Here is a 25,783-nt window from a genome sequence, read left to right on the forward strand (position 1 = left end):
GAAATATAGAGTGATATTGTGGTTTTAGCTGACGTGTGTCGCCTCACTGTTTTAACCGATGCTCGTTCATGTCTTTGTAGAGCGAGCACAAGCGCGAGCAACAGGACGCTGACTTTTGTCGACTTAACGACCACAGGTGTCGCTGTTTACAAGCAATTTCTGATTCTTACATAGAGTCCCTTTAAGTCAAGCCTGGTGTTGCTTTACACATAAAAGAATGATCCCAGTCACTTCCACACAGTGAGGCATACAGCTTATTGATTAAACACTGGTATTGGATCGGTACTCGCTATCGGCCGATACCCAAAGAGAGAGAGAGAGTCATATTCTACCAAAATGGTCTGTGTTGACCAATAAAATATTATAAATAATAATAAGCATTTTCAGTCCAAAATGGCGACAGCAGCGGATGTTGTCAAAAAACGATTTTGTCTCTTTGCTTCTATACTATTTTGGGGACACTTCACCAATGGAGGACAAGAACAAGCCACAGGGGCTTTATGACCTTTTCTTTGGGGCTTTTAATTTTTTCATTATATCATTTTTGAGTTTTTTTGGCTATATTTGACTTTTTTGTTTCTATATTATATTCATTCAATTTTTGTAACTTGTAATCTTGCTTTTATTGTTAAAAACCAATAAAACTGGATTGTATTTTGTACATGTCCAACCAAAGTTCCTGACTTGCTCTTTCTCTGAGGGTGCCACTCACTCCTTTTTAAGGAAAGGTAAGAGAGCTCCTGCCTCTGGAGAAAAAGCTCACAGTAGTTTGATCAATTTGAATTTAAATTCTTAGCAGCAAAGCTGAATACTTTCTAAAGTTAAAGCCAAGTTGCTATATTCCGATTTGCCTGACTAAATAGGATTTGCTTGGGTTTGTTTAATGTTCTAAATGTTGAGTTGAGCTTTGTGTGGCTTATGATAACATTTCTCAAACACAGTAGGTGTTTTTGGCAATGCCTGAAGTGGAAAAAAATAAGGCAAGTCAAGGCAAGGCAGTTTTATTTGTATAGCACATTTCAACAACAGGGCAATTCAAAGTGCTTTACAGAAAAATTCAAGAACATTGCGACAAAATGCAAAAGAACATTAAGAAATAATTAAAACAGTTATAAAAACATTAAAACATTAAAACATTAAAGATTAGAAAATAAAAACAAGCTAAAAATAAAAGCTAGTATAGAAGCTGAAATTGCATAAAACTCAAAAGAGTAAAAGTTCTAGTGCAGTGTCAGATCATTATCTGGTTTAATAAAAGGCACCCGCAAACAGGAAAGTTTTAAGCTTTGTTTTAAAAGAAGTGAGAGTTGGAGCGGTCCTGCAGGGTTCTGGGAGCTTGTTCCAGATATTTGGTGCATAAAAACTGAACGCTGCTTCTGCATGTTTAGTTCTGACTCTGGGGACACTAAGCAGACCTGATCCAGATGACCTGAGAGGTCTGGATGGTTCATAACACAGCAGAAGATCAGAAATGTATTTTGGCCCTAAACCATTTAGTGCTTTGTAAACCAGCAGCAGTATTTTGAAATCAATTCTCTGAGAGACAGGCAGCCAGTGTAGAGACTTCAGAACTGGACTGATGTGATCCACTTTCTTGGTCTTAGTGAGGACTCTAGCAGCAGCGTTCTGAATCAGCTGCAGCTGTCTGTTCGATTTTTTAGGAAGACCAGTAAAGACGCCGTTACAGTAGTCAAGTCGGCTGAAGATAAATGCATGGACTAGTTTTTCCAAATCCTGCTGAGACATCAGTCCTCTAATTCTTCTTATATTCTTCAGGTGATAGAAGGCTGTCTTTGTAATTGTCTTAATATGGCTGTTAAAGCTCAGGTCAGAGTCCATGACTACACCAAGGTTTCTGGCTTAGTCCGAGCTTTTTAACATCACAGATTGTAGGTGAGCACTAACCTTTAATCTTTCTTTTTTGGCTCCAAAAACTACGACCTCAGTTTTGTCTTTGTTCAGCTGAAGAAAATTCTGGCACATCCAATTATTGACTTGTTCAATGCACTCACTCAGTGCTTGTATTGGACTGTAGTCTCCTGGTGATAGAGTTATGTAAATTTGTGTGTCGTCTGCATAGTTATGGTAATTTATTTTGTTGTTCTCAAAAATCTGACCCAGTGGGAGCATGTAGATGTTAAACAAAAGAGGCCCCAAGATGGAGCTTTGGGGAACTCCGCATGTGATTTTGTTCAGCTCAGATTTGCAATTACCTATAGACACAAAGAAGTTCCTGTCTTTTAGGTAGGGTTTAAACCAGCTGAGTGCTATGCCAGAAATACCCACCCAGTTTTCCAGTCGGTCTAGTAATATATTATGGTCAACCGTGTCGAATGCAGCACTGAGATCCAGTAAAACTAAAACCGTAGTTCTACCACTGTCTGTGTTCAATCGGATGTCATTGAAGACCTTAACAAGAGCAGTCTCAGTGCTGTGGTTTCGTCGAAAACCTGACTGGAAGACATCAAAAGAGTTGTTTAGTGCCAGAAAGCTATTTCATTTTTGAAAAACTGTTTTTTCAATTATTTTAGACAAGAATGGAAGATTTGATATCGGTCTGTAATTATTTACTATTGATGAGTCCAGATTGTTCTTTTTGAGGAGTGGTTTGATGACAGCAGTTTTCAGGGCCTGTGGGAAGACTCCTGAAACAAGAGATGCATTAACAATCTGTAAAAGCTCTGAGACCATACAATCTGATACTTTTTTGAAAAGGCCTGTTGGCAGAATGTCAAGGCAGCATGAGGAGGATTTTAGATGTTGTATGATTTCCTCCAGGTATGTCTGATTTATTGGATAAAACTGTGTCATGTTATTTGCGCCAGGTTTAAGTGGACGCAGGGGAAACAAACATCCTGTACCTGCTATGGAGGAAGTGACTGCTTGTCTGATTTTGTGAATTTTTTCTGTAAAAAAGGAAGCAAATTCATTGCAGGCCCTGGTGGATAAAAGTTCAGAGGCTACTGACACAGGAGGGTTTGTTAGCCTGTCGACAGTAGCAAACAGGGCACGTGCATTGTTATTGTTTTTGGTGATGATGTCAGAGAAGAAGGACCGCCTTGCATTTTTCAGTTCTGAATTATAAATGCAAAGTCTCTCTTTATAGATGTCATAATGAACTTGTAGATTTGTTTTCCGCCACTGGCGTTCAGCTTTTCGACACTCTCTTTTTTCATTTCTTACCAACATGGTATTTCTCCATGGAGATTTTTTCTTACCAGAGACAGTCTTCCCCGTGGTGGGTGCAATGGTATCAATAACATTTGTCATTTTAGAATTGAAATTATCTACAAGCTCATTGACAGAGGTCCAGGGGAGGGTGGGTGTGGAAGAGAAAGCCTGAACAAATTGATCACTGGTATTTTCAGTGATATACCTTTTTGTGATTACCTCTGTCTGATCATTTCTGTGCACAGGAAGAGTACTCTCAAAGAATACACATGAATGGTCAGACAGAGCAACATCCATCACTACAACCTTGGAAATGTTCAGGCCCTTTGATATGATTAAGTCCAAAGTGTGTCCCCTATTGTGTGTGGGCTCTGTCACATGCTGACTCATTCCATAGTTATCAAGAACCTGACACAGTTCTTTGGCCCCTCTGTCCTGTTGGTTGTCAACATGGATGTTAAAATCACCAACAATGACTACACAGTCAAAGTCAACACAAATTACAGACAGCAGTTCAGTAAAATCATCAAAAAAGTTTGCACAGTATTTAGGTGGCCTGTAGATATTGAGAAACAAAGCTCGAGAAGAGGAGTTCAGCTGAACAGCGACATATTCAAAAGAAGCAAAATGTCCATAAGATATCTGTTTGCATTGGAGAGAATCATTAAACAATATGGCAACTCCACCTCCTTTCTTATGCATTCTAGCTTCGCTCATAAAACTAAAGTTGGGAGGAGTTGACTCGATAAGAACAGCTGCACTGTTATTTTGGTCTAACCAAGTTTCAGTTAAAAACATAAAATCAAGCTTGTGCTCAATAATAAAATCATTGATTAAAAAAGTTTTTCCTGCCAAAGACCTGACGTTTAACAGGGCTAGCTTTAATGTGCTAGAAGCATTATTATTATTTTTTGGGACATGGTTTGGCTGGCAAGGAATCAATGCTAAATTTGATAAATTAGCACAATCAGTAAACATCTTCCTGTTTCTTCGCAGATTCACCATTCTTTTTCTACTACTTATTAGAACTGAGATAGAAGAAGCTCTCATCACACAGGGCCCCAGCTTATCCTGGAAACTGTCACGTGTATCATTAGCCTTGAAGCCTGGACCCAGCACATATCAATCTGTGCTTGCAACATTTTGTAAAGGAACATCCTTATCAGGCTGCGGAGACAGAGGCTGATTCCATTGTGGAGGGGATGGAGGTGATGAGTGTTGTGCTTGTGGAGATGGTGCCAAAGTTGTTCGAGGTCGACCTCGTGGGGGGATCATGGGAGAGAAAATGGGTGTAGGGCGGGGAGTAAGTTTAGTTCCAGCATTGACCAGCTCCTTCATGTAGTCAGTGAACTCCAAGGAGGAGGGAGAAAGGTTGATAAGCGAGGATGAGGATGCCTCCTCTTGTCTCTGCTATATCCCAGGGCTGGCTTGTGGTGGGGGGTTGTCTCGCGTCCTTGGCAGAGGGAACAGATGAATGACGCAGGAAGTAGAATAGGTTGGAGTTGAACAATTTTACTCCTGACTTGTTTAGGCAGAGTCCATCTGCCTTGAAGAGATGTCTGCGGTCCCAAAAAAAGTTAAAATTGTCAATAAAATGCACTGAGTGGGATTTGCATGCTGTTGAAAGCCATGTGTTCAGTCCCAGCAATCTGCTGAATCTCTCGACTCCTCTTCTGATCGGCGGCAGGGGTCCACTGATAAACACCTGAGCATTCACAGAGCTGACCGTGTTTAGCAGACCAGTAAAGTCCCGTTTCAGCACTTCAGACTGTTGCTTCACAACATCATTCGACCCAATGTGCAATACCACATTTTTCACATTTGGGTGTGCAGTCACAATATCCAGGATTCTTTCTGCCAGATCAGAGACCATATCTTTGGGAAAACAGAGTACTTTGATGTCTTTACTCCACATGCTTTTCACATCTTTAACAGCAGCATCACCCACAATCAGAGTTTGAGTTTGAGGCCCAGTTGTTAGCTTTCCCTGTAGCCTTTTACCTTCAGAGTTGCTTTTGGTTCTTACCCTGCTGTGTGAAGAGTTGAGATTATCCAGGGCATCAGATCGAGATCCAGGGTCCTGCAACAGTGGAGCAAATCTGTTCTCCAGTTGCAAACTTCTTTGTTGGGGAGGTTTGTTACTCATCCTTCCTTTCACAGTTGTCCACGGTTGGACCTTACTTTGTACAGGGGTTGATGAGGCACTATGCTCGGATGCTAATGCAGGCCAGCCGGTCGCATCATATATCTGAGGGTGCTGGGTTCTGCCTGTAAGTTTTCCTCCCATTTCCCAGGGACATGATTTACGCTTTGGCTTTGCACCAAGAGCGTTCCAGGGAGGACTACTAGTCGATTTATTGCCCTCTTGATTCTTGGTGGTCTTGTTGGTGCTAATTAGCTTTCTATTAGCCTGTTCCAGTTCACTGTTTTGAGTCAGTGGTAGAGTGGTTTCATTCCCACATAGTCCATTCACCTCCGCATTCACTTCGAGCCAGATAATCTTTGTTTCCAGCACTGCTATCTTCTGTAGAAGTTTGTAGTAGTCATCCGGATCGGTCAAAATGTCGATCGGCTGTTCGTTTGTGTCCCGTTTTCACAACATCAAGTCACATTTGCACTGTAAAAAACGTAATAGTTTTAAGCCCAACCATGTTGTTTTTTTCCTAAACCTATCTAAGTGGTGTTGTTGTCTAATCCTAAACAAGTGTTTTTGTTTAATTCACAACATTGAGCACGTGTTTACGTGCGACCGAAAAGTGACGCCGAGGGGTATGACAAAGCGTCAGTATGTGACGAGTTGAGATGAGAATGTGTTGTCTTTTTCTAGCTTTGGTGTGTTTAGAAGAGTAGGCCACAGAGCAAATAAAAAGGGGTTTTGGACCAGTGCATGATAGTTTGTTTTTCAGTTCTAAAATGTCCTTACTAAAAACCAAAGCTGTCAAACCTAAGATAAAGCTCATTAAGATAAGATAAGATGAACCTTTATTAATCCCCAGGGGGAAATTCAGGTGTCAGAGCAGCAAAGCGCAGATATACAGAGGTACAGGTGTACAAAAAGATTATAAAACAATAAATAGAAATACAGAATATACATAGTGAATGAACGTAGTGAATGGACATAGTGAATGGACATAGCGTGTACCGTCCGTCAATAAAAAAATGTAGTGTACAATAAATAGATGTTATTTGTGCAGTCTATAAAATGGTATATGGGATGTAGTGTAAAGTAAGTTTAACGTTTAAAGTGCACCAGTGGTTAGGAGAGGTGGTTGCAGATAGATGCAGATGGTCCAGATGGTGCAGTTTTCATGTGGGGGGTCAGCTACAGAGCTAGTCTTCCTCACCAGCCTGTTTAGTTTGTTGGCATCCCTTGTGTTGGTGTTACCCACCCCCAACATGCCGACACAACAACCAAAACCAACAGAATCGTAACATTCTGTGCATCATTGCATGGTGGAATGACTTTCATTAAAATAACAGTGTGTAGCATTTAGGGGGATCTATTGGCAGAAGTGGAATATAATATTAATATGTATGTTTTCTTTAGTGTATAATCACCTGAAAATAAAAATCTTTTCGTTAGCTTAGAATGAGCTGTTTATATCTAGCTATCTCTATCTTTCTAGTTAGCTTTAGATAGGACCATTCGCGTTTTCACGTCGGCCACCATAGTTAATCTACATGCTTGATACACGGGATAAGTTTCAGTTGGTTGCAATCTGCAACTGTAACCAAGTCTAAATATGCCTCTAACAATAACTAAAAAAAATAAATCTCAAGGTCTGGGATTACCACAGTAAATCTTAAAGTGATATCCTGGTTCGAAGATAAAGACAATGTATTTACACTGAATATTTAACTGGTCTTTGGCTGTAGATAATGATTGACTTCACTCAGAGAAATAATACACAGACACAGAATAATTCTTTTTTTGTACCAATATTATTGAAAATTTCAACAATCAACCCCCACATTAACTCAGAATGAAAAATAATAACAAATGAATATAAAAATTTTAAAAAAAATCTGGCCAGAAAATGTTTAAGTTTTGTTGCAACTTTAGTCTCTTAATTTAGTTGTGCACAACTACAGTCCTTATTTTAGTTTAGTCCAAAAATCATTTTAGAGGTGGTCTTTCCAATCCCAAATGATGGAAAGATCTTACTGGTGTAATAGTAGGAATGAAAGCCAAGTCCTGCTCAGACCTGGAGTCCAGAATCCAGATCTGCAATCCAGCAGCCACGCTCGCTCCTGGCTTTAGGAATCTATGTAGAGTGGAACGGCTCCTCTACTCCTTCACACCACGACACCTCTCTCAATGTCCGGGCTATTTCAACAGATACAAGTTTTCAGACACCACATTGTAATATCCCCAGGTCTGGCTCTTATTTTCCCTTTCTTACAGAGAGCTAACTTGTCGTCTTCTCCCTCTACAGCAAGCCTCAAAAAGAAAACGCACTGCGCAGCTCTTAGCTACAAACAGGCTAGATTCAAACACATTACACCTTCATACATGTGAGCTAAAAGTCAAACTTAACCACGGTAAAATCATTAAACACTGGCCACATAACTATAAAATCTTAACTAATAGTATGCAACAACAGTTAGCATAAATGTCATACATTGAAAGACAACACACACACACACTATCTCCAAGACGAGCGGTGCGGCTAATCTGAACGTTTGTATTCACTACGATTGTACGGTAACATATAGTTTTAAACTAAACTGACTCAAGCAAAACAAAGTGGCTTAGCCTGGTCTATCTGTGTCTGATTAGGCAGTGAAATAGAAAACGCATAAATCAATTCAACACTTTTCTTCCAAACTTAAATTCAAGTGAGCTTGTAAAATTAAACTACATATCACATTATGATAATTATGATTATGATGATAATGTTGATGAAGATTTTGGGTGGGTTACACAACCACACCGCTAGATGCCGCCAAATCCCACACAGTGCACCTTTAAGTATTTCCATTTTTTAATCCCATACAAATTTGTAATCGACATCTTTCATTTCGTCTTTGTAAACAGCATCAAAGTACTCAGCTTCTGTCACTGTTAGTTGGTTTTTCCAGTCTCCAGCAATTCCTGAAACACAACATGCGAAAAGAGAAATCAGATTACATTTGAAAGTATGTGAAACTGTTGAAACAAGTTCCCCCATGCAGCTGAATCAGGTGCCTCTCCGCTCAAGGACAGTGAACTAACAAGGGAAAAGAAAGGGACTGAAGCACATTGACTGATCTGCAGCCTTTATTTGTGCAAACAGACTAACATTTAAACACCACAAAATATGAAATATGGTACTACTGTACTGTAGCCGAGGGTTATGAGTTGCGCCTATACTTAATAAAATAGTAACGAAGAGGCTCTGTAGTCTGAACCAAGATGGCAAACTCTTTATTGCTCCCACCTTGTCAACGGCGGCGCATTACAGCTTCACTCTTTCCGTTCTTACCTTTCACAATAAAAGCCCTAGACAAACACTGAATCATTGCTTACCAGGAAATGAAATTCACTCAGAGCATTTCGCTAAGAGGTAACTCAACAAAATAGCACAGTCACTCTCAGGAACAGCGAGTGTTAGTAGTTCGTAAGACGGACTTATCAAAAAGACAGTCTTACAATATCAGTTTCAGAGGTGGAGAGAAAATGTTGCTAATAGTTTAGCTACTGCTAAACACAGGCAAAGGCTCACGGCTGCAGCCACGGTTACCAGAAGGCTATCCATCTCTCTAATAGTTTAGCCTATTAGCAACATTTCCTCTCCATCTCTCTAATAGTTTTGCGATATCGATTCTGGCACCCAACAACACACTAAGATGATATTTTCAATGTGTAACTTTAGCCCATTACTCTAAGGTGATTCGTGTTTGTCTCCAGTCTTTCCTTTTGACTCCAGCTAACACCGTGACGTAAACATGACATTGGCTGTAAGTTGGTCTATAGAAATACAGTATGTAATTTGCTATATTGTTTACGGTGTATATGCGGTAGTATTGTATGGGTGGCAATTCCCAGTAAATGTTGTTTGACTCTATATAGATTTACAACCAATAACAGTTATTGTGTATTGTATAAGTAATATTTATTGAAACTCACCCTTCCTGAGAAATTCAGACTTTGTCTGGTCCATGAATTCAAGAGGCACAGCAGAGTAGTTGGACATGTTGTTCTGCTTCATGTTCTTGAACAAACATCGGTCCGCTATCTTCTCTATCACCTCAGTGTCCAGAGATTTCTGCAAGAACTGAGCGATTCTGGCCACAGAGTCCTTCAGGTCCTGCACCACAGAGAAACACAGATCATATCATATTCCTGCAACCATTCTCACAGTATGACTGTGTATTCTCGTGAGGTCAGAATTGTTTGGAAAATATTTGGAAAAGACATTTCAGTTGGCAGTTTTTAGGATTGTTGCTAAATCTCACCATTATCATCTCTTCATAGGAGATGTGCATTATGCGCTCTTTATCTTCAGTATTCAGCCAGCTCTTTACATGATCAAACCACGAGCCAAACATAACTAGAAGGGGAAAAAAAGTCACAAGTGTTCTATTACCATGAGCAAATTATAACTTTAAGCAAGTGTCAGGTCATTTCTTTGCATTGAACGAACATTGAACAATATGTTAAATCTCGTTACCAGGTTAAAGACCATAGTTAGTAGAGTTAGAAAAAATCGATCCATCTATGTATCGCCATTTGTTTTGTTTTGTTTTTTTCACGATTTTGAAATCAATTTTTAATGCCAGAATCGATATATTTGCTTCATTTGAGTCTATGCAGAGGTAGAAAGAAGTTGGCGCTTTTATTGTTGTATAGTCTGAGTAATGTCATATCCGTTGCGAGCCGACACAAGAAAGTAGAAAACGGCGGAGGGTCCACGTGGATACGACCTGCACCTTCACCAAAGAGGTAATGTTAACAAAAACGTTCAGAAAAATCACAAGAAATCATAATATTGAATTGCAATACTTAAAAATTGTAATACATATCGAATCAGCACCTAAATATTGTGATAGTATCGGATCTGGAGATAGGTGTATCGTCCTAGCCCTAATAGCTATTTCATAAAATACTGTAGTTTGTTCAGTTGAGGATTCCTGTCACTTACTGTGATGTGTCTTGTACTATATTATGAATACATACTGTACATTGCATAGGTGTAACAATAAGAACAACCTTTTCCATCAAGGAACTTGTGGAGGAACTCTCCCTGTGGGCCTGGGTTAACCAGGTAGGTTACCATCCGACGATAGTGAAAGGAAGACATAAACACATCTTTGGGATTCCTCATCACATAGATGACCTGCAGTGATGACACAACATCCATTAATCATCTATGGAGCTTTGAAGACTTCAAACATACCGTGAGTGATATGTCACATTATATTTGAATCTGATTGATCTCATTGAATTCTGCTTTAATTTGCCACATAGCATTTATGTGACATTTCTAGCATGACAACCACAGGTGAAACAAATAAGAATAATGATGACTAATAAATAATGACATCTGTATTTGCTTTTTGCATGATGGTCTATCAACATGTCTGTCATGAAAAAGGCATATGGTACTCATTCTAGCCTTATACCAAAGAACGTATATCGATCAGAAGTGAAAGCCAATGAATCGTTCCATTGCAACATCAGCACCCAGCAGCAATATGCTTCTGCTATTTTGGACTGAAAGTTACTCCAGGACACCAGTTAAACGTCCGCCTACAAAGTGCTGTACAAAAGTAAAACTACCTTATTTATATTCTATTGTCATACTTAATGTCTCTGCCAAAATGGCCTGTGTTGAACATTAAACATTTAACTATTTACTTACTTATATATTTCTTCTTTGCTTCCCAGAGGAGCATAAAGTGAGCGATGGACATAAATGGAAGTTAGAAAAATGTCCAATAGACCACAGACCATGGATGTAGAAGAGGTTGTGTCCTGTGCTTTTGCCCTGTGTGTTAGTAAATAGCCTAAAACTACATTAAATTCTGTTAATGTCATGCTACTAGCACTACTAGCTACTGGCCGATAGCCGGTTGTTTGGGTACAGAGACGTTAATACATCCACCACGGTACAGGCGTACAGCATACAGCCCATGGGTGTATTAGAAGATAATAAAAGTGATGAATTACAGCCAATATGTCCATTATTACAGCCGCATACAGATAGCAGGAAGCTGGCAGAACCGGATATGTCATATGAGCGTGCAGGGCGGTGCAGTGCAGTCTGATGCATGTTCATTATGCTGAGGAAAATAACTCTGGATTCAGCTATTAGTTCATTTTACAACTTTTAGGACATAATAATTTAAATGAGGGTTATTTAAGTGTTTGAACTGGGAAGTTGATTTACCTCAAAAAAAAAAAAAAATGATCCTCTGATTTACAGACGTCTCTTTATACATCCACGGCTATTGACCCATCGGCATTTTCAGTCCAAAATGGCGGCAGCGGTACCGCAGAGCCATCTAACAGCTGTTGTCAAAAAAACAACAGCTGTCTCTTAATCTCTTTGCTTCTATATGGAACTTACGATCGGTCAATTAACACTTATTTACTGCCTCCAAGACCTTAATAATGACCATGACATAAACTATATGGCAGATTTACCTTTGGCTTAACTTCAAAGAAAGATGGAGGCATCATGTTGTACTGGAAATGTGTAGTTAACAGTCGTGGAGACGGCCTCTCTTCAAGGTTAAGGATGCAGGCCCGAGTCTGCTCCAGCCAGGGAACACGGTCCCAGTTATGAAGAGTCTCAACAGAAGCTGGATCTCCTCCACTCACTATCAGAGGGACAATCTCCTGCATCCAAGTCGTACCTAAACAAAGCAAACAGGAGTTTTTCTGAAATGCATAGTTAAACTAATGATAAATGCACATTGTTTCTATTCTTGTTGTGAAAAAGAAAGTTTTGCTGATATTGCAGGTAAATGGCTGCGAGAAAGATCTGCTACTTTAGCTTTGACTCTTAGCATCTAATATACATGATGACTAAGCTGTATGGTAAGGACACACAATAAATACTTCAGAAGTAAAGGTGATCTTAACCTTGTTTTTCTTGATCTTGAGGGTCACCTATGTGGGTGGCCCAACCTGTCATCCTAACTTCTGTTTCCATAGAAACTAGATTTGTTTGGCATTGAATAAAACTTTTACTATGGTATTTGTTCAGTGCTGCGGTAAGGACTCAGAAGTGTGGTACAGTTTGATGAAAGTAGTTTGGGGCATTTTGATAAAAAAAAATAAATAAACCTATAAATGATTTGTAAACCAAAAAAATATTTTTTATATGGTGTTAAGTAATATATATACACACATATATATATATGAAACAATTCCATTTGAAAAATGTCATATTGTAATTGAATTAGCTCATTTTACGTATCTCAATATTGAAACCACAGTTGTGGAACATGAAGAAAAATGGTGTTAAAATGCTTCACAAATTTTCTAAAATTACATTATTTAGTAGTTATTTTTTATGTGTAAGATGGGTAATAACACACTCCCAAGCTGACGGACACCACGGAGCGAAGACTGGGGCACCCGGTCCACACTGCTCGGAGCTGCCGCTGAGAGCCGCCCACAGAGTCGGTCCGTGAGCGCGTCTGCTTGGGAGTATAACCGAGTTAAATAGTTAGTTATTTAGTTCGCTAGTTGAAGGAGAACACAAAGTATTGCTTTCGGCGTTTATTTTCTTAGTGTAGTACTTTTTTAATAAACAAAGGAAGTTCCCTGTTTCTCTATTCAAGAGGTGAGGAGTGAGAAATCCTGACAAATGGTATCAGTACATTATCATTTATACAGTACGCCAACACCCTGTCTAGTCCTTTCGTCCAATGGATTCATTTCTCCTGCTTATGACACATTCTACTTCTAACCTATCATAGGACGAGGGCTGTTTCTGATCTACACCTGCTTGCTACAGTATGTTACAGTAGTGGTTACATTCTTCGTCTTTGTCTTAATTTGTCTTAATTTTGATACAGTCTCAGCTAGTAGAACAGTTCATACTCATCTGACCTTGAACAAGACACTTTTATATGTTCTAACTACCCTTTCGGAACACTCACAGAAAAACATGTTTTTGCAAAAGCTTGACCTTTTGCCTAGAGATAGAGAGACAGCCAGCTGAAGCTGGATTCTGCCTATCCGTGGGCTCTAGCCAGCGCTGCTGCAGTAACTTTACTGATCTCCGTTTCAGCGTCAGATTATGAAATGGACTGTTTTGTCCTTGGTTTTAACATTGTAAAACTCCTCTTTACATCCAGGAGCAATACAATAGTGTCCCCCCTTTTTTCTGTCCTGTGTCTCCTCAGTCCTCATCTTTCACAGTCTCTACCGTCGTATCTGTTTAACTTAGCCGAGCCAACCAACCGGCTGACGTCACAGGCTAGAGTACTGTAACATGGCGGCGCTCTTGTCACGAAAGCTGCAGGAAAGATGAAACAGATCTTCTATTTTTCTCTTAAAGGGACTATTTGTAACTTTCAGAAATGCTTGTTAACAGCGACACCTGTGGCCGTTAAGTTACGAAAGTCAGCGTCGGGCTCGTGCTTGCTCGCTCTACATAGACATGAACGAGCATCGCTCAAAACAGTGAGGCGACACACGTCAGCTAAAAGCACAATATCACTCTATATTTCACCTGCTTGGCAGTAATGTTAGCTGACCAGACGAAGGTCTCTCCATGAATCAATGCATGTCCTAGTGTTGGCTTTTCCTGCTTCAGGAAGCAGGAAGAGAAACGTTATTGTCTCCGACTACGCCCGCAGGGAAGACCCCGGCACCCAGTCGGAGACGATAACGTTTCTCGCTGCGGAGCCCCGTCACTTCACAAGACACGGAAAACCTCTGTTGGTCTGGAGGAGCTGCAGCAGTTATTTCTGCACAAACGTCCACTAGATATTCGCGTTGTGTGAGTGAAGGCAGGCAGGCAGAGGAGGGGTCTGAACAGCGTAGCCATACGCGAGCGCGCATACGCGAGCGCGCATGGGACACCGACCCGGTAGATTTATACCTGTAAAAAGTTACAAACAGTCCCTTTAAATGCTGACATTTGTCATGTTTGTTTTAAAATGGTTCATTAGAGTGGAAAATCACTTTAGTAAACCAGCTTAAAGCTGAAGTAGGCAAGATTGGAGCAAAGTTATTTTTATAAAACGGTCACTATATCCTGACAGTAGTACATTAAACAGCTAACCTGAAAAAAATCATGTGCCTCTGTGTCCTCCGGTGCTCCTGATGGCATCTGCAAGATTTCACAGACCGGAGGAAAAGAACCAATCAGAGCTGACCTGGAGTCAGGCGTCCAGCTTCCGTCTATGAGAGCCGGCTGTCAATCACTCGCAAACTCCGACCAAACGGTCAAACTAGGCAGAGCTGATCCAATATGAATCAAAATTATGTTACTGTAATGCCTATTTCTCGCCTCAAATGTTTTCAGAATCATCTTGTAGTGTACTGTTTAGCTGAAAAAATTAGAAAGTTTGTTGAGCCATGTTGAGATCTCTTGAGGGAATACCAAGCACCGCTCACATGACCGGATAAGAACACTCTCTCTCTGAAATGACCTGTGATTGGTCAAAGTCTCCCGTCACAGGCTAGATATTTTAAAGCCTGAAAACAGAGCCATGAGGAGGTGCAGAAGTCTAGTTTTCTCTCAGAACACTTATATACTGTAACAATAATAACAATATACTGAAAGGTTATTATTTTGCCCAATGATGCCAAAGATACACTGCCTACTGCAGGTTTAAGTACTTTAATTGGTTAAGGTGGAGACTGGAGAATGATTTGATGGAATAAAGAAGAAAGGTAAAAATCAAACAGTAAACTCATAAAAGCCCAATTGAAATCATGAATTGAATAAATGCACTTTTTTTTCAACAAGCCTATAAAAAAAAGAATGAATGCAAAAATAAATAAATACATTTAAAAATAAATATATAAATAAGGGACATAATAAGGGATTTAATACAAAGATAAATAACTAAAGAAGCAAATTAAAAGACATTTTACCAATAAATTCATAGCTACATTCATTTTTAATATTATTTTTTGCAACATTTAATGACAATTTATTTATCGGGTCATTTATTTGTTTATTATGGCAGGGCGGGGCTGCATCCACCTTTCCACACGATTCAAGCGGGTTAACCTTATAATTTCCAGAATACCATCATTTTACATACTGCTTCATTTCTGCGCACCACACTCCTCTCTCTTTCTCTCCTCCTCTCCCTCTTGCAAAGCCCGTCTTGCAAAACAGTGTTGGCCGCGGTCGGAGTACGTGGGGGAGAGTCTCTGCTTTACTCTGCTCCTCTGCCTGCCTTCCCTCACAGGCCGCGCTCGTTCTCGCTCCACCTCACGTTTATGCGCGCACACTACACACTGCAGGAGAGTTGGTAGCTCTGAGAATATCTAGTGAATGTACAGTGGACGTTTGTGCAGAAATAAATGCTGCAGCTCCTCCAGACCAACAGAGGTTTTCCGTGTCTTGTGAAGTGACGGGGCTCCGCAGCGAGAAACTTTATCGTCTCCAACCGGGTGCCGGTCTCTCCCTCCGGCACCCAGTCGCGAGGCTGAAGCAGGAAAAGCCAACACTAGGATCAGCATTGATTCATGGAGAGACCTCCGTCTGGTCAGTTAACATTGCTGCCAAGCAGAGTCGGCTCGTTCGCGACGACACATCACTAATTCAAGGGTTCAAGGGGCTGATAGCTGTTTCGATACTGGCCAGCGTACTGTCAATGTCAGTACTTACAGTCAAATGTTTATGCTTAAGTTAGTCCTCAAAATCCAAGTACAGTGACCCGACTTCACAAAATTTAAAATGTCCAGGTGACTCTTGAATCAAAGTGACTCGAACGCACCACCAAAAGCTTTGCCTTTAGGGTAAACCAATATCCATGAGGTAAACACCGTGTTCAAGCCCCACAGGAAAGCAGTCACACTATGAAATGGGTGTGTACATTTACAAGTAGGCTGCTTGAATGTAAATTGAATGTCGTCTTTTTATATCTTACGTAGCCTAAATGTATGGAATCCCACTTAAGTGGGCTAAAACTAGGTCTGAAAATCCACGACCGTCTAAAGGTAAGTTACTTGTGCAAATATACATTTGACACCAAGAATGTGCGACACACCTTTTTATTTTAAGACATGTTACTGGTGCACACATTAACAACAAGTCTTCTTTTTCATTAACATACATTTAAGAAATTCCACTTTTGAGTCGTAGTGCCTTTATTTAAACTTGGTCTGTTTAATACTGGTGCGCACATTCAACAAGTAACAGAGTAACAACTCACCGGACTTGGGATACGTTACAATGATGATATCATCTGGGCGAAAAGTGAACTCTTCGTAGTATTTCAGGCTCTGTGGAGTGTGCACAGATGAAGTCATGTAGACCCCCTTGTACTGCGTGTGAAGCTCTGCCTCAGTCATAGTTCAAAGCAGGAAAATGAGCTGGAGCTGGAGTGATTTGTATATTGTACACTGGCAGTCTCTCTCTTGGTCTCTCTTATTTGCTCTATCAGGTGTTGTGCAGAGGTCAGCCTCCCGCCCGCCCAGAGCGGATGCACTGCCGGGAGTGAGACAGCACAGCTATCAGACACTGTAATGATTTCTACTGTTTAGTAAATGATATAATCTTCTTCTTTGTGGAGTTTATAAATGATAAAAGATCTGAAGTCTGTAGTTTATGAATGTTTTTAGAGTAATCAATGTTTTGTTAGACTCAGTAGAAGTAGCATTTTCTTTCATATAGGTCTGAATGGTATGGAAGCCCATTTGTGCCAAAAAATTATCCTGTAAGTCATTATAATGATAAACGTTTTTGAAGTGATGACAGTATCTCAAAAATAATGACTAGTAGCTATCTCAAAATGATAACAAGCTTTCTCAAAATAATGACTTAGTATCTCAAAATAATGTGAAACTTTCTTAAAATAAGATAAGATAAGATAAGATATTCCTTTATTAGACCCGCAGTGGGGAAATTTGCAGTAATATCTCAAAATAATGTGAAACTTTCTCAAAATAATGACTTAGTATCTCAAAATAATGAGTTAGTATCTCAAAATAATGATGTAGTATCTCAAAATAATGTGAAACTTTCTCAAAATAATGACTTAGTTTCCCCAAATAATGTGAAACTTTCTCAAAATAATGACTTAGTATCTCAAAATAATGAGTTAGTATCTCGAAATAATGTGAAACTTTCTCAAAATAATGACTTAGTATCTCAAAATAATGTGAAACTTTCTCAAAATAATGACTTAGTATCTCAAAATAATGATGTAGTTTCCCCAAATAATGTGAAACTTTCTCAAAATAATGAGTTATTATCTTAAAATAATGAGTTTGTATCTCAAAATAATGACAAAGGATCTCATCATATTGAAACTATCTCAAAATAATGTGAAACTTTCTCAAAATAATGAGTTTGTATCTCAAAATAATGAGAAGCTTTCTCAAAATCATGACGTAGTATCTCAAAATAATTAGTATCAAAATACTGACTTAATAGCCTATCTCAAAATAATGAGAAACTCTCTGAAAATAATGACGTAGTATCTCAAAATAATGAGTTTGTATAAAATAATAACCTTAAAGCTACTTCAGGGAAAACAAACAGGGCAAACTGTATACCTCACATGTTCTGTGACACCTCCAGGCACAATACTGTCTGTCTAATGGGCTCACAAGCAAAAATGCAACATTTCCTTCTTGTTAAAGTCTGCTTGTTCCAACTCTTCATTGATGCCACTGTATATGATGTTTACACTGAATGAAATATTTAAATGATATTTAAAGGACCAGTGTGTAACATTTAAGGGACTCTATTGGCAGAAATGGAATAATATAATATTAATAAGTATGTTTTCTTTACCTCTCCGGGAACCATCACCTTAACGTGGTGAGAGGTTTGTGTGTCCCTATGACCCTGAGGGCTCTGTTGTCTGGAGCCTGGTGCTCCTGGTAGGGTCTCCCATGGCAAATTGGTCTCAGGCGAGGGGTCAGACTAAGAATGGTTCATAAAACCCCAATGAAGAATAGAGAAAGAGGAAGAGTTACCCGGCCCGGAGGAAGCCCGGGGCCCTCGTCTGGAGCCAGGCCCAGACGGAGGGCCCGTCAGCGAGCGCCTGGTGGTCGGGTTTGCCACGGAGCCCAGCCGGGTACACCCCGAAGAAGCGTCGTGGCACCCCCCTCCTCTCCATCCTGTGGGCTCACCACCTGCGGGAAGAACCGCTGGGGTCGGGTGCGCTGCCACATGGGTGGCAGTGAAGGCCAGGGACCTCGACGGACTGGACCTAGGCGGCAGAGGCTGGCTCTGGGGACGTGGAACGTCACCTCTCTGTGGGGGAAGGAGCCGGAGCTTGTGCGGGAGGTGGAGCGTTATCAGTTAGATCTGGTAGGGCTTACCTCTACACACAGCCTCGGTTCTGGAACCATACTCCTGGACAGGGTTGGACTCTATTCTTCTCTGGAGTTGCCCATCGTGTGACGCGCCGAGCGGGTGTTGGGATACTCACAAATCCCCGGCTGAGTGCCGTTACGTTGGAGTTTACCCCGGTGGACGAGAGGGTCGCCTCCCTACGCCTGCGGGTTATGGGGGGGAAAACTCTGACTGTTGTCTGTGCATATGCACCGAAAAGCAGTTCGGAGTATTCGGCCTTCTTGGAGACCCTGAATGGAGTCCTGCATGGGGCTCCAGTAGGGGACTCCATAGTTCTGCTGGGAGACTTCAACGACAGAAACCGTGACTCCTATCGCTTAGATTGTTCATGAGACCAGTTAGGAGTCTCTGATGAACAAATGGTGCGACATTTGGGTCTGTAGTTTCAAAAATGTGACCTCGGCGGCAGTTTCGAAAAGTAGTAACTTTTTTCTCTGATCCAAAACATTCTGTGAAATTTAATATGGGGCCCTATGGGAGCGAAGCCTGCAGTTGCTCTCACGTTCAGGCATGTGTCGCCAAATGTGTAAGTCCGACTGATTCCATAGCTACATGTTTGCGACCGGCACAAAAATACCTACGTTTTGATGTATTAATTGTGTATGAGGAGTGGACGTTGTGGGCTACAGAGCAATTTGTTCGGAAATTTTTCAAAAAATTTCAAAGCTTTCCCGCACTCTAGCGATGATGTCACGCGCTCTAGCCCTTAACGACCCACGCAATACACACCCATTATAAAATCTGAAACGGTCTGAAAATTTCACAAAACGTAAACTGCGATTTCGTGAAAACCGTGCCAGCTATCAAAAAATTTCCATTTGGCCAAATAAAGTCCCAAGTCTCGTGACCCGTTTAAACTTTTAATCACGTTTCTACGTTAAAGTATGGCGACTCTGTATGGCCCCAAAGAGGAGTGTTTATGAGCACTCTTCACGTTGATTTTCAATGCATTCCAATGGAGCAAAAAAATCGTGCTTTCGCGCGATTTTCTCGGAAACCGCTGCGTGAATCTCTTAGCCAGGTCATAGCACGCGATTCCCGATCATTCCGCATGTTTTGATGTATTTTTTGTACAGGTGTTGGCAACGCTGCCGGAGGAGTAGCGTGCCAAAGTTTAGGCAGAAGCAGAAGAAGAAACTAGAAAATTTCGCAAGAAATTTTGACCAGTGTGCCTGGTGCTGGGGGGGTCTGAGGACCATAGTGAGGTTAGAAGAAGGGGGATGATAGGCCCCATGAAGTCCCAAATCTCGTGACCTGTTTAAACTTTTAATAATTTTTCTACGTTAAAGTATGGCGACTCCCGATCATTCCGCACGTTTTGATGTACTTTTTGTACAGGCGTTGGCAACGCTGCCGGAGGAGTAGCGCGGCAAAGTTTAGGCAGAAGTCAGAAGAAGAAATAAACGCGTCGAATAATAGACCAGTGTGCTTTGCACAAGGCTTTGCCTTGTGCTTCTAGGCACACTGGAACTAGAGTGCTAAAACTCAAACTTGTGATGTCATAGGGTATAAAGTGTGGAGCTGCTCCATAGACAATGAATAGGGAGAGATGTTGTAGATGACACTAAGAGCACCCAGAGGAATGTTCTGAGAATATGGGAACATTTTCTGTTTCACAACTGAGAACACTACAATATAATAAAGCTCATTTGGGTATAAAAAAGACAATTCATCGTCTATGGTGCAGCTCCAGACTTTATACCCTGTGACATCACAAGTTTGAGACTTACTCCTTTGGTTTCTGGCTTTGAGAGAGAGGATCTCGTGTATTGAATTGGATTGACTATTGACTGAACTTTCCTAGGCCATGGAAATAACATATTCAAATTCTTAATTAATGCTGTGGATTTGGTATCAAAAACTTTTGACATTTAGAGATTTCTGTAAGAATTGCATTTTTCGGCGATTGGATGTCGAGCACTTCTGCTCTGGAAACTGCTCAGAAACCCCCTTATTGTCAATCTAGCTAGGAAAGCCATCCATCCTCTGAATGCTCTAGGTCTCTAGTTTGTGGCTTTAAAGTTCCATGAGGCTGTGATTATCCTAGAGGTCACCACAGGTCATTTTATACAGTGAGGTCAGATTTAAAAAAAAAAAATGGTCTCGCTACAATGAAATGGCTCCTATGGGGACTAACATCATCACACATGAATACAGTTGGGTTCATTGGATCCACAAGAGTCTCAGCTTTACAGTGATACCCAATTTATGTAATTCCAAGACTGTTTAGGGACCCCAGTATGCAGAAATATTCAAACACATCATTTTATAATAGGCTAAATAACACATTTATACTGCATGGAAAACTGCATGTGATTATCATAAAGTGGGCATGTCTGTAAAGTGGAGACTCGTGGGTACCCACATTTTCATTCACATATCTTGAGGTCAGAGGTCAAGGGACCCCTTTGAAAATAGCCATGCCAGTTTTTCCTAGCTAAAATTAGCCTAACTTTGGAGCGTTATTTAGCTAGCTCTAAAACGGAGCCTGCTACTGAGAGACAGTAAAGTCGGCCGTGGGCGCCCTCAAGGAGTTGAAGAGGTTAAGTCGTTCAGTGCTCAGTGATTTATTGACTAGATTATTTGCTCAGTTAGTTCTTTGTCAACAACTGCAGCTTGTTAGTTTGAACTCAGTGATTTTGAATCTGTGTCAAAGTCTGTTTCCTCATTGATTTGAGTTTCCCCTTACCTTAGCCTGAACCTTACCCTAACGGTTTGGGTAAGTGTTGCAGAAATGAGTGTTTTTTCTCGTTGCAGTTCCTGGTTTGACTTTTCCCTGTTATTATGATGCAAATAGTGTCAAAATGATCCAAAATTAGTCAACTCTGGTATTAGGCACAGGGCTAGCAAACCCTTCAACCTAATGGACGCTTTTAAACGTATGCTGTTCAGCCAATCAAACCTACAGCACTTTGAATTTCTATTGGAGATCCAAAAGCTTTCAACGATGCCAAAGATTTCAGGCTGAGTTTGGGGGAAATGTACACACAATACATTGTATAGCTTCAAGGAAGCATAAGCTAATACATAAGTGGCTACTGAAAAACTGTAAAAGGCCAGGACTGTTTATAAAGCAGTGATTTCCAGTCCGGGGGCATGTACTCCAGAGCGTACTTCTGCAATTATCAGGGGGGACCTGAAAAAAACGTGGCGTAATTTAGCTAATTTGAAAAAATTATATAATGATTTGGTAAAAAGAATACAAGCATAGCCATATTTTTGTGTCCAGGAGGGAAATAAACAGCCAAATAGTGTTATAAATTGGCGATTTTAGTACATTTTATTGTCACTAAAACCAGTAACCTTCCACCTACAATAAACCAACTGCACAGGACAACATCTTGGTTAAAAGTTCAACCCATATTTTTGTCCTTTTGTTCATTCCCGTCTGTAGGAATGTTATCTCTATTATTCATCACTGTAAGGATGAATCCATGCACAGTTGAAAGATTACCCCAAAAAATCCCCCCTTAAGTCTTGCCAAGACTGATCTGCCCGGAGATCAAACTCTGACGACCCACATGGACGTGAACGGGGTTGGTATATAATTGTCAGAGTTGCTCATTTCCTGTAGACTGATCGAGCACTTTGTCGTGAACTGATCGAAACACACTGCCATCATGTCCAGGATCATAAGTGTTGCTCTCCTGCTCATCGTTCTGGTTGACACCTTCTACGACAGCAGCGCAGGTAAAATACAAAGAGAACTGTTTCTGCATTATGCGTCTTATGATCTCGCCAACACTGGAAAATGTTATTCGCCGGTTGATGGATAACGTATTATTGTTTCACACAAATGATTTCTTTCTTTTTTTCCACTGTGTGCAGCTTCACATCCTGGATTTCATGTGTCCAAAGTGCACATCCGCAAGTGCAGGTGCAGAGGTGAGTGTCCGTTGGTCATTCATACATTTTGGTTAAAGATTTGCACAGAAAAAGAGCCTGATCACCGGGGCTGTTATGATATTGGGGTCTTTGATTTGCCAAAAAGTTTGGTGTTCTCCAGACTCTACAATACTACAGTCTGTTGTCAGGTAAAGCAGACAATAAAGGCATTGAAAGTGGTGATAATCAGAGTTTCTATGGTGTGAATTTCAATGACCACCTCTGCTCTCTTCGCAGTTTTTCCCAGCGGAAAGATAAAGTGTCGCTACCCACTGTTTCCCAAAAACCACGTAGAGAAACAGAATCTGATCAAATGCTTCTGCAGCAAAACAAACCAACACAGTGAGTGAACTGTGACATTGTATATGTGGGTGTGAGATAGATGGAGAGATGTTTCTCTTTTCTGTGCTAATATTCACAGTAAAGATGTTTAATTTGTTGCCATTTTTTTGTTTTGTTTTTCTCTTAAATTTTTTGTAGAGTTTCCAGAGTTCAAGGCAGCCTGCTCTACGTGGCGTCCTGATTTTCCAATCTCCCTGGTATGAAGGAGTGGAATTATACAGAGAGAAGAACCTTGAACACGGCTCATTATTAATCATATCATATCACACAAGATGATCACATGATATTAACCATTACATTTCATTATGTCATGTCACACAACAGTCATAACAGTCACAACATGACATCACATTACGCATCACATTGTTCTTGTAATATACTATGGATGTCTGTCATACATTGTAAATAAAGACATTTTCTATTACAGACACTTTGTTTTTCTTCTTTGTGTATTTTTGAATGTAAGCGGAGCTCAGCAATAGTTTGACGTTCTGGGAAATATGCAAATTCCCTTTCTTGGTGAGAGTTTGATGAGAAGATTGATGCCACACTCATAAGTGAGATTGGTATCAATCTTCTCATCTAACTCTGGGCAAAAAAAAGCAAATAGTTCGCAAAAGTTGAACTATTGCCTTAAAGCATTCCTTATTGAAATAGTTGTGAAATAAATCACAACATTGGTTGAAACAGTCATCACAGTTTCAGGCATATGTATAATATTATATAAAGTTCTGATAGCGTTTTGTATTAATTGTCAAGTAGCCAAATAAAGGCACTGTCAGTTCTTTCTTTATATTTCTATATTAGGGCTGTCAAAGTTAACATGATAATAACGTGTTAACATAAATTTGTTTTAACGCCTCTAATTTCTTTAACGCATTAATACAACTTGCAATTTTTGAGGTTTTAGCGAGCTCAGTTCAGCTAAAATTTTGGCAAGGAAAAACTGGCATGGTGATTTTCAAAGTAGTCCCTTGACCTCTGACCTCAAGATGTGTGAATGAAAATGGGTTCTCTTCTGGGTACCCACGAGTCTCCCCTTTACAGACATGCCCACTTTATGATAATCACATGCAGTTTTGGGGCAAGTCATAGTCAAGTCAGCACACTGACACACTGACAGCTGATGTTGTCTGTTGGGCTGCAGTTTGCCATGTTATGATTTGAGCATATATTTTTATGCTAAATGCAGTACCTGTGAGGGTTTCTGGACAATATCTGTCATTGTTTTGTGTTGTTAATTGATTTCCAATAATAAATATATACATACATTTACATAAAGCAAACATATGTGTCCACTCCCATGTTTATAAGAGTATTAAATACTTTTGAACTGAATGAAATATGCGATTAATTTGTGATTAAATCACGATTAAGGATGGACAATCATCAATCATGCCATATATATACGTATATATATATATATATATATATACGTATATATATATACACACACACGTATATTATAAATTCCCTATAATTTACTTGATTTTCTCCCTTCTTTTATCTCCTCCTACATACAGTATACTGTAGAAAATAAATTGTCATTGTCAGTTTTGACTGTGAATCATCAGGTTCTGTATTTTTTGGTGGATTCTCACCCACCATGAATGTCACCTTTGTTAATCCTCTGTATGATCATCGGTGTCAGCTGCAGCCCTTATGGAAGAGGAGACCGGTTTGGTTTGATAGGGGTGGGATTCACTCCACTGGACCTTTCCTGTTTCACACAGTGCAATGAGAAATCAGATATTACATTAGAGGCATTTTTTATGTTGCGCTGCTTCAAAGAAAAAACCTTAAACATGGTGCATTTTCATATGGTGGCTTGTGTACATGTTGTAATGTACAATGAGGAGAATACTGAAAAGAGGAATTGTAATGAACACTAGAAAATTTCGCAAGAAATTTTGACCAGTGTGCCTGGTGCTGTGGGGGGTCTGAGGACCACAGTGAGGTTATAAGAAGGGGGATGATAGGCCCAATAAAGCCCGAAGTCTCGTGACCTGTTTAAACTTTTAATCATTTTTCTACGTTAAAGTATGGCGACTCTGTACGGCCCAAAAGACGAGTGTTTTTGAGCTCTCTCCACGTCGATTTGGCACTCATTCCTATGGAGCAAAGAAATCGCGCTTTCGCGCATTTTTTTGGAGGCCGCTACGCGAATCTCTTAGAACAGTCATAGCACACCATTCCCGGTCATTCCGCACGTTTTGATGTACTTTTTGTACAGGTGTTGGCAACGCTGCCGGAGGAGTAGCGTGCCAAAGTTTAGGCAGAAGTCTGAATAAGAACTGGAAAATTTCGCAAGAAATTTTGACCAGTGTGCCTGGTGCTGGGGGGGGTCTGAGGACATAAGTGAGGTTAGAAGAAGGGGGATGATAGGCCCCATAAAGTCCCAAATCTCGTGACCTCTTTAAACTTTTAATCATTTTTCTACGTTAAAGTATGGCGACTCTGTATGGCCCTAAAGAGGAGTGTTTTTGAGCTCTCTTCACATCGATTTGCCACTCATTCCTGTCGAGCAAATAAATCGCGCTTTCGCTACGCGAATCTCTTAGACAGGTCATAGCACACCATTCCCGATCATTCCGCACCTTTTGATGTACTTTTTGTACAGGTGTTGGCAACACTGCGGCAGGAGTAGTGCGGCAAAAACCGTAAGAAGAGGAATAGTAAGACTTCACTAGAAAATTTCGCAAGAAATTTTGACCAGTGTGCCTGGTGCTGGGGGGGGTCTGAAGACTATAGTGAGGTTAGAAGAGGGGGATGATAGGACCAACTAGAACATTTCGCAAGAAATTTTGACCAGTGTGCCTGGTGCTGGGGGATGGGTGGGGGCTAGGGGTGGTTTGTGTGTGGAGGGGGGCAGATTCAGACTGTCTGTGGTCCATAGT

The 25,783-nt window shown here is 40.4% G+C and overlaps 2 protein-coding genes across 4 annotated transcripts in view; one reads left to right on the plus strand and one right to left on the minus strand.

The window, feature by feature from the left end:
- Positions 1-25,783, plus strand: part of LOC141758889 (sulfotransferase 2B1-like) — a 59,981-nt gene that overhangs the window by 15,974 nt on the left and 18,224 nt on the right. The window contains exon 7 of one of the 2 annotated variants that reach the window (XM_074620670.1): positions 388-675. The exons of the other annotated variant lie outside the window; for it this stretch is intronic. The gene's annotated coding sequence lies outside the window, so the exon portion shown is untranslated. Of the gene's footprint in view, positions 1-387; positions 676-25,783 lie in introns of those variants that run through there. 2 annotated transcript variants of the gene reach the window in all.
- LOC141758888 (sulfotransferase 2B1-like) overlaps positions 6,137-25,783 on the minus strand; it is a 326,098-nt gene continuing 306,451 nt past the window's right edge. Inside the window, exons 2-7 of one of the 2 annotated variants that reach the window (XM_074620668.1) lie at positions 16,507-16,672; positions 11,801-12,012; positions 10,364-10,490; positions 9,610-9,704; positions 9,281-9,461; positions 6,137-8,266 (exon numbers count right to left, since the gene is read on the minus strand). In XM_074620668.1, coding sequence (XP_074476769.1) covers positions 8,157-8,266; positions 9,281-9,461; positions 9,610-9,704; positions 10,364-10,490; positions 11,801-12,012; positions 16,507-16,645 — 864 coding nt within the window. In that variant the 5' untranslated portion in view covers positions 16,646-16,672 and the 3' untranslated portion in view covers positions 6,137-8,156. Of the gene's footprint in view, positions 8,267-9,280; positions 9,462-9,609; positions 9,705-10,363; positions 10,491-11,800; positions 12,013-16,506; positions 16,742-25,783 lie in introns of those variants that run through there. The other variant, XM_074620667.1, reaches the window with a different exon arrangement.

Source organism: Sebastes fasciatus, chromosome 20 (assembly GCF_043250625.1).
Source record: "Sebastes fasciatus isolate fSebFas1 chromosome 20, fSebFas1.pri, whole genome shotgun sequence".
In the NCBI taxonomy this organism is placed as follows: Eukaryota; Metazoa; Chordata; class Actinopteri; order Perciformes; family Sebastidae; genus Sebastes; species Sebastes fasciatus.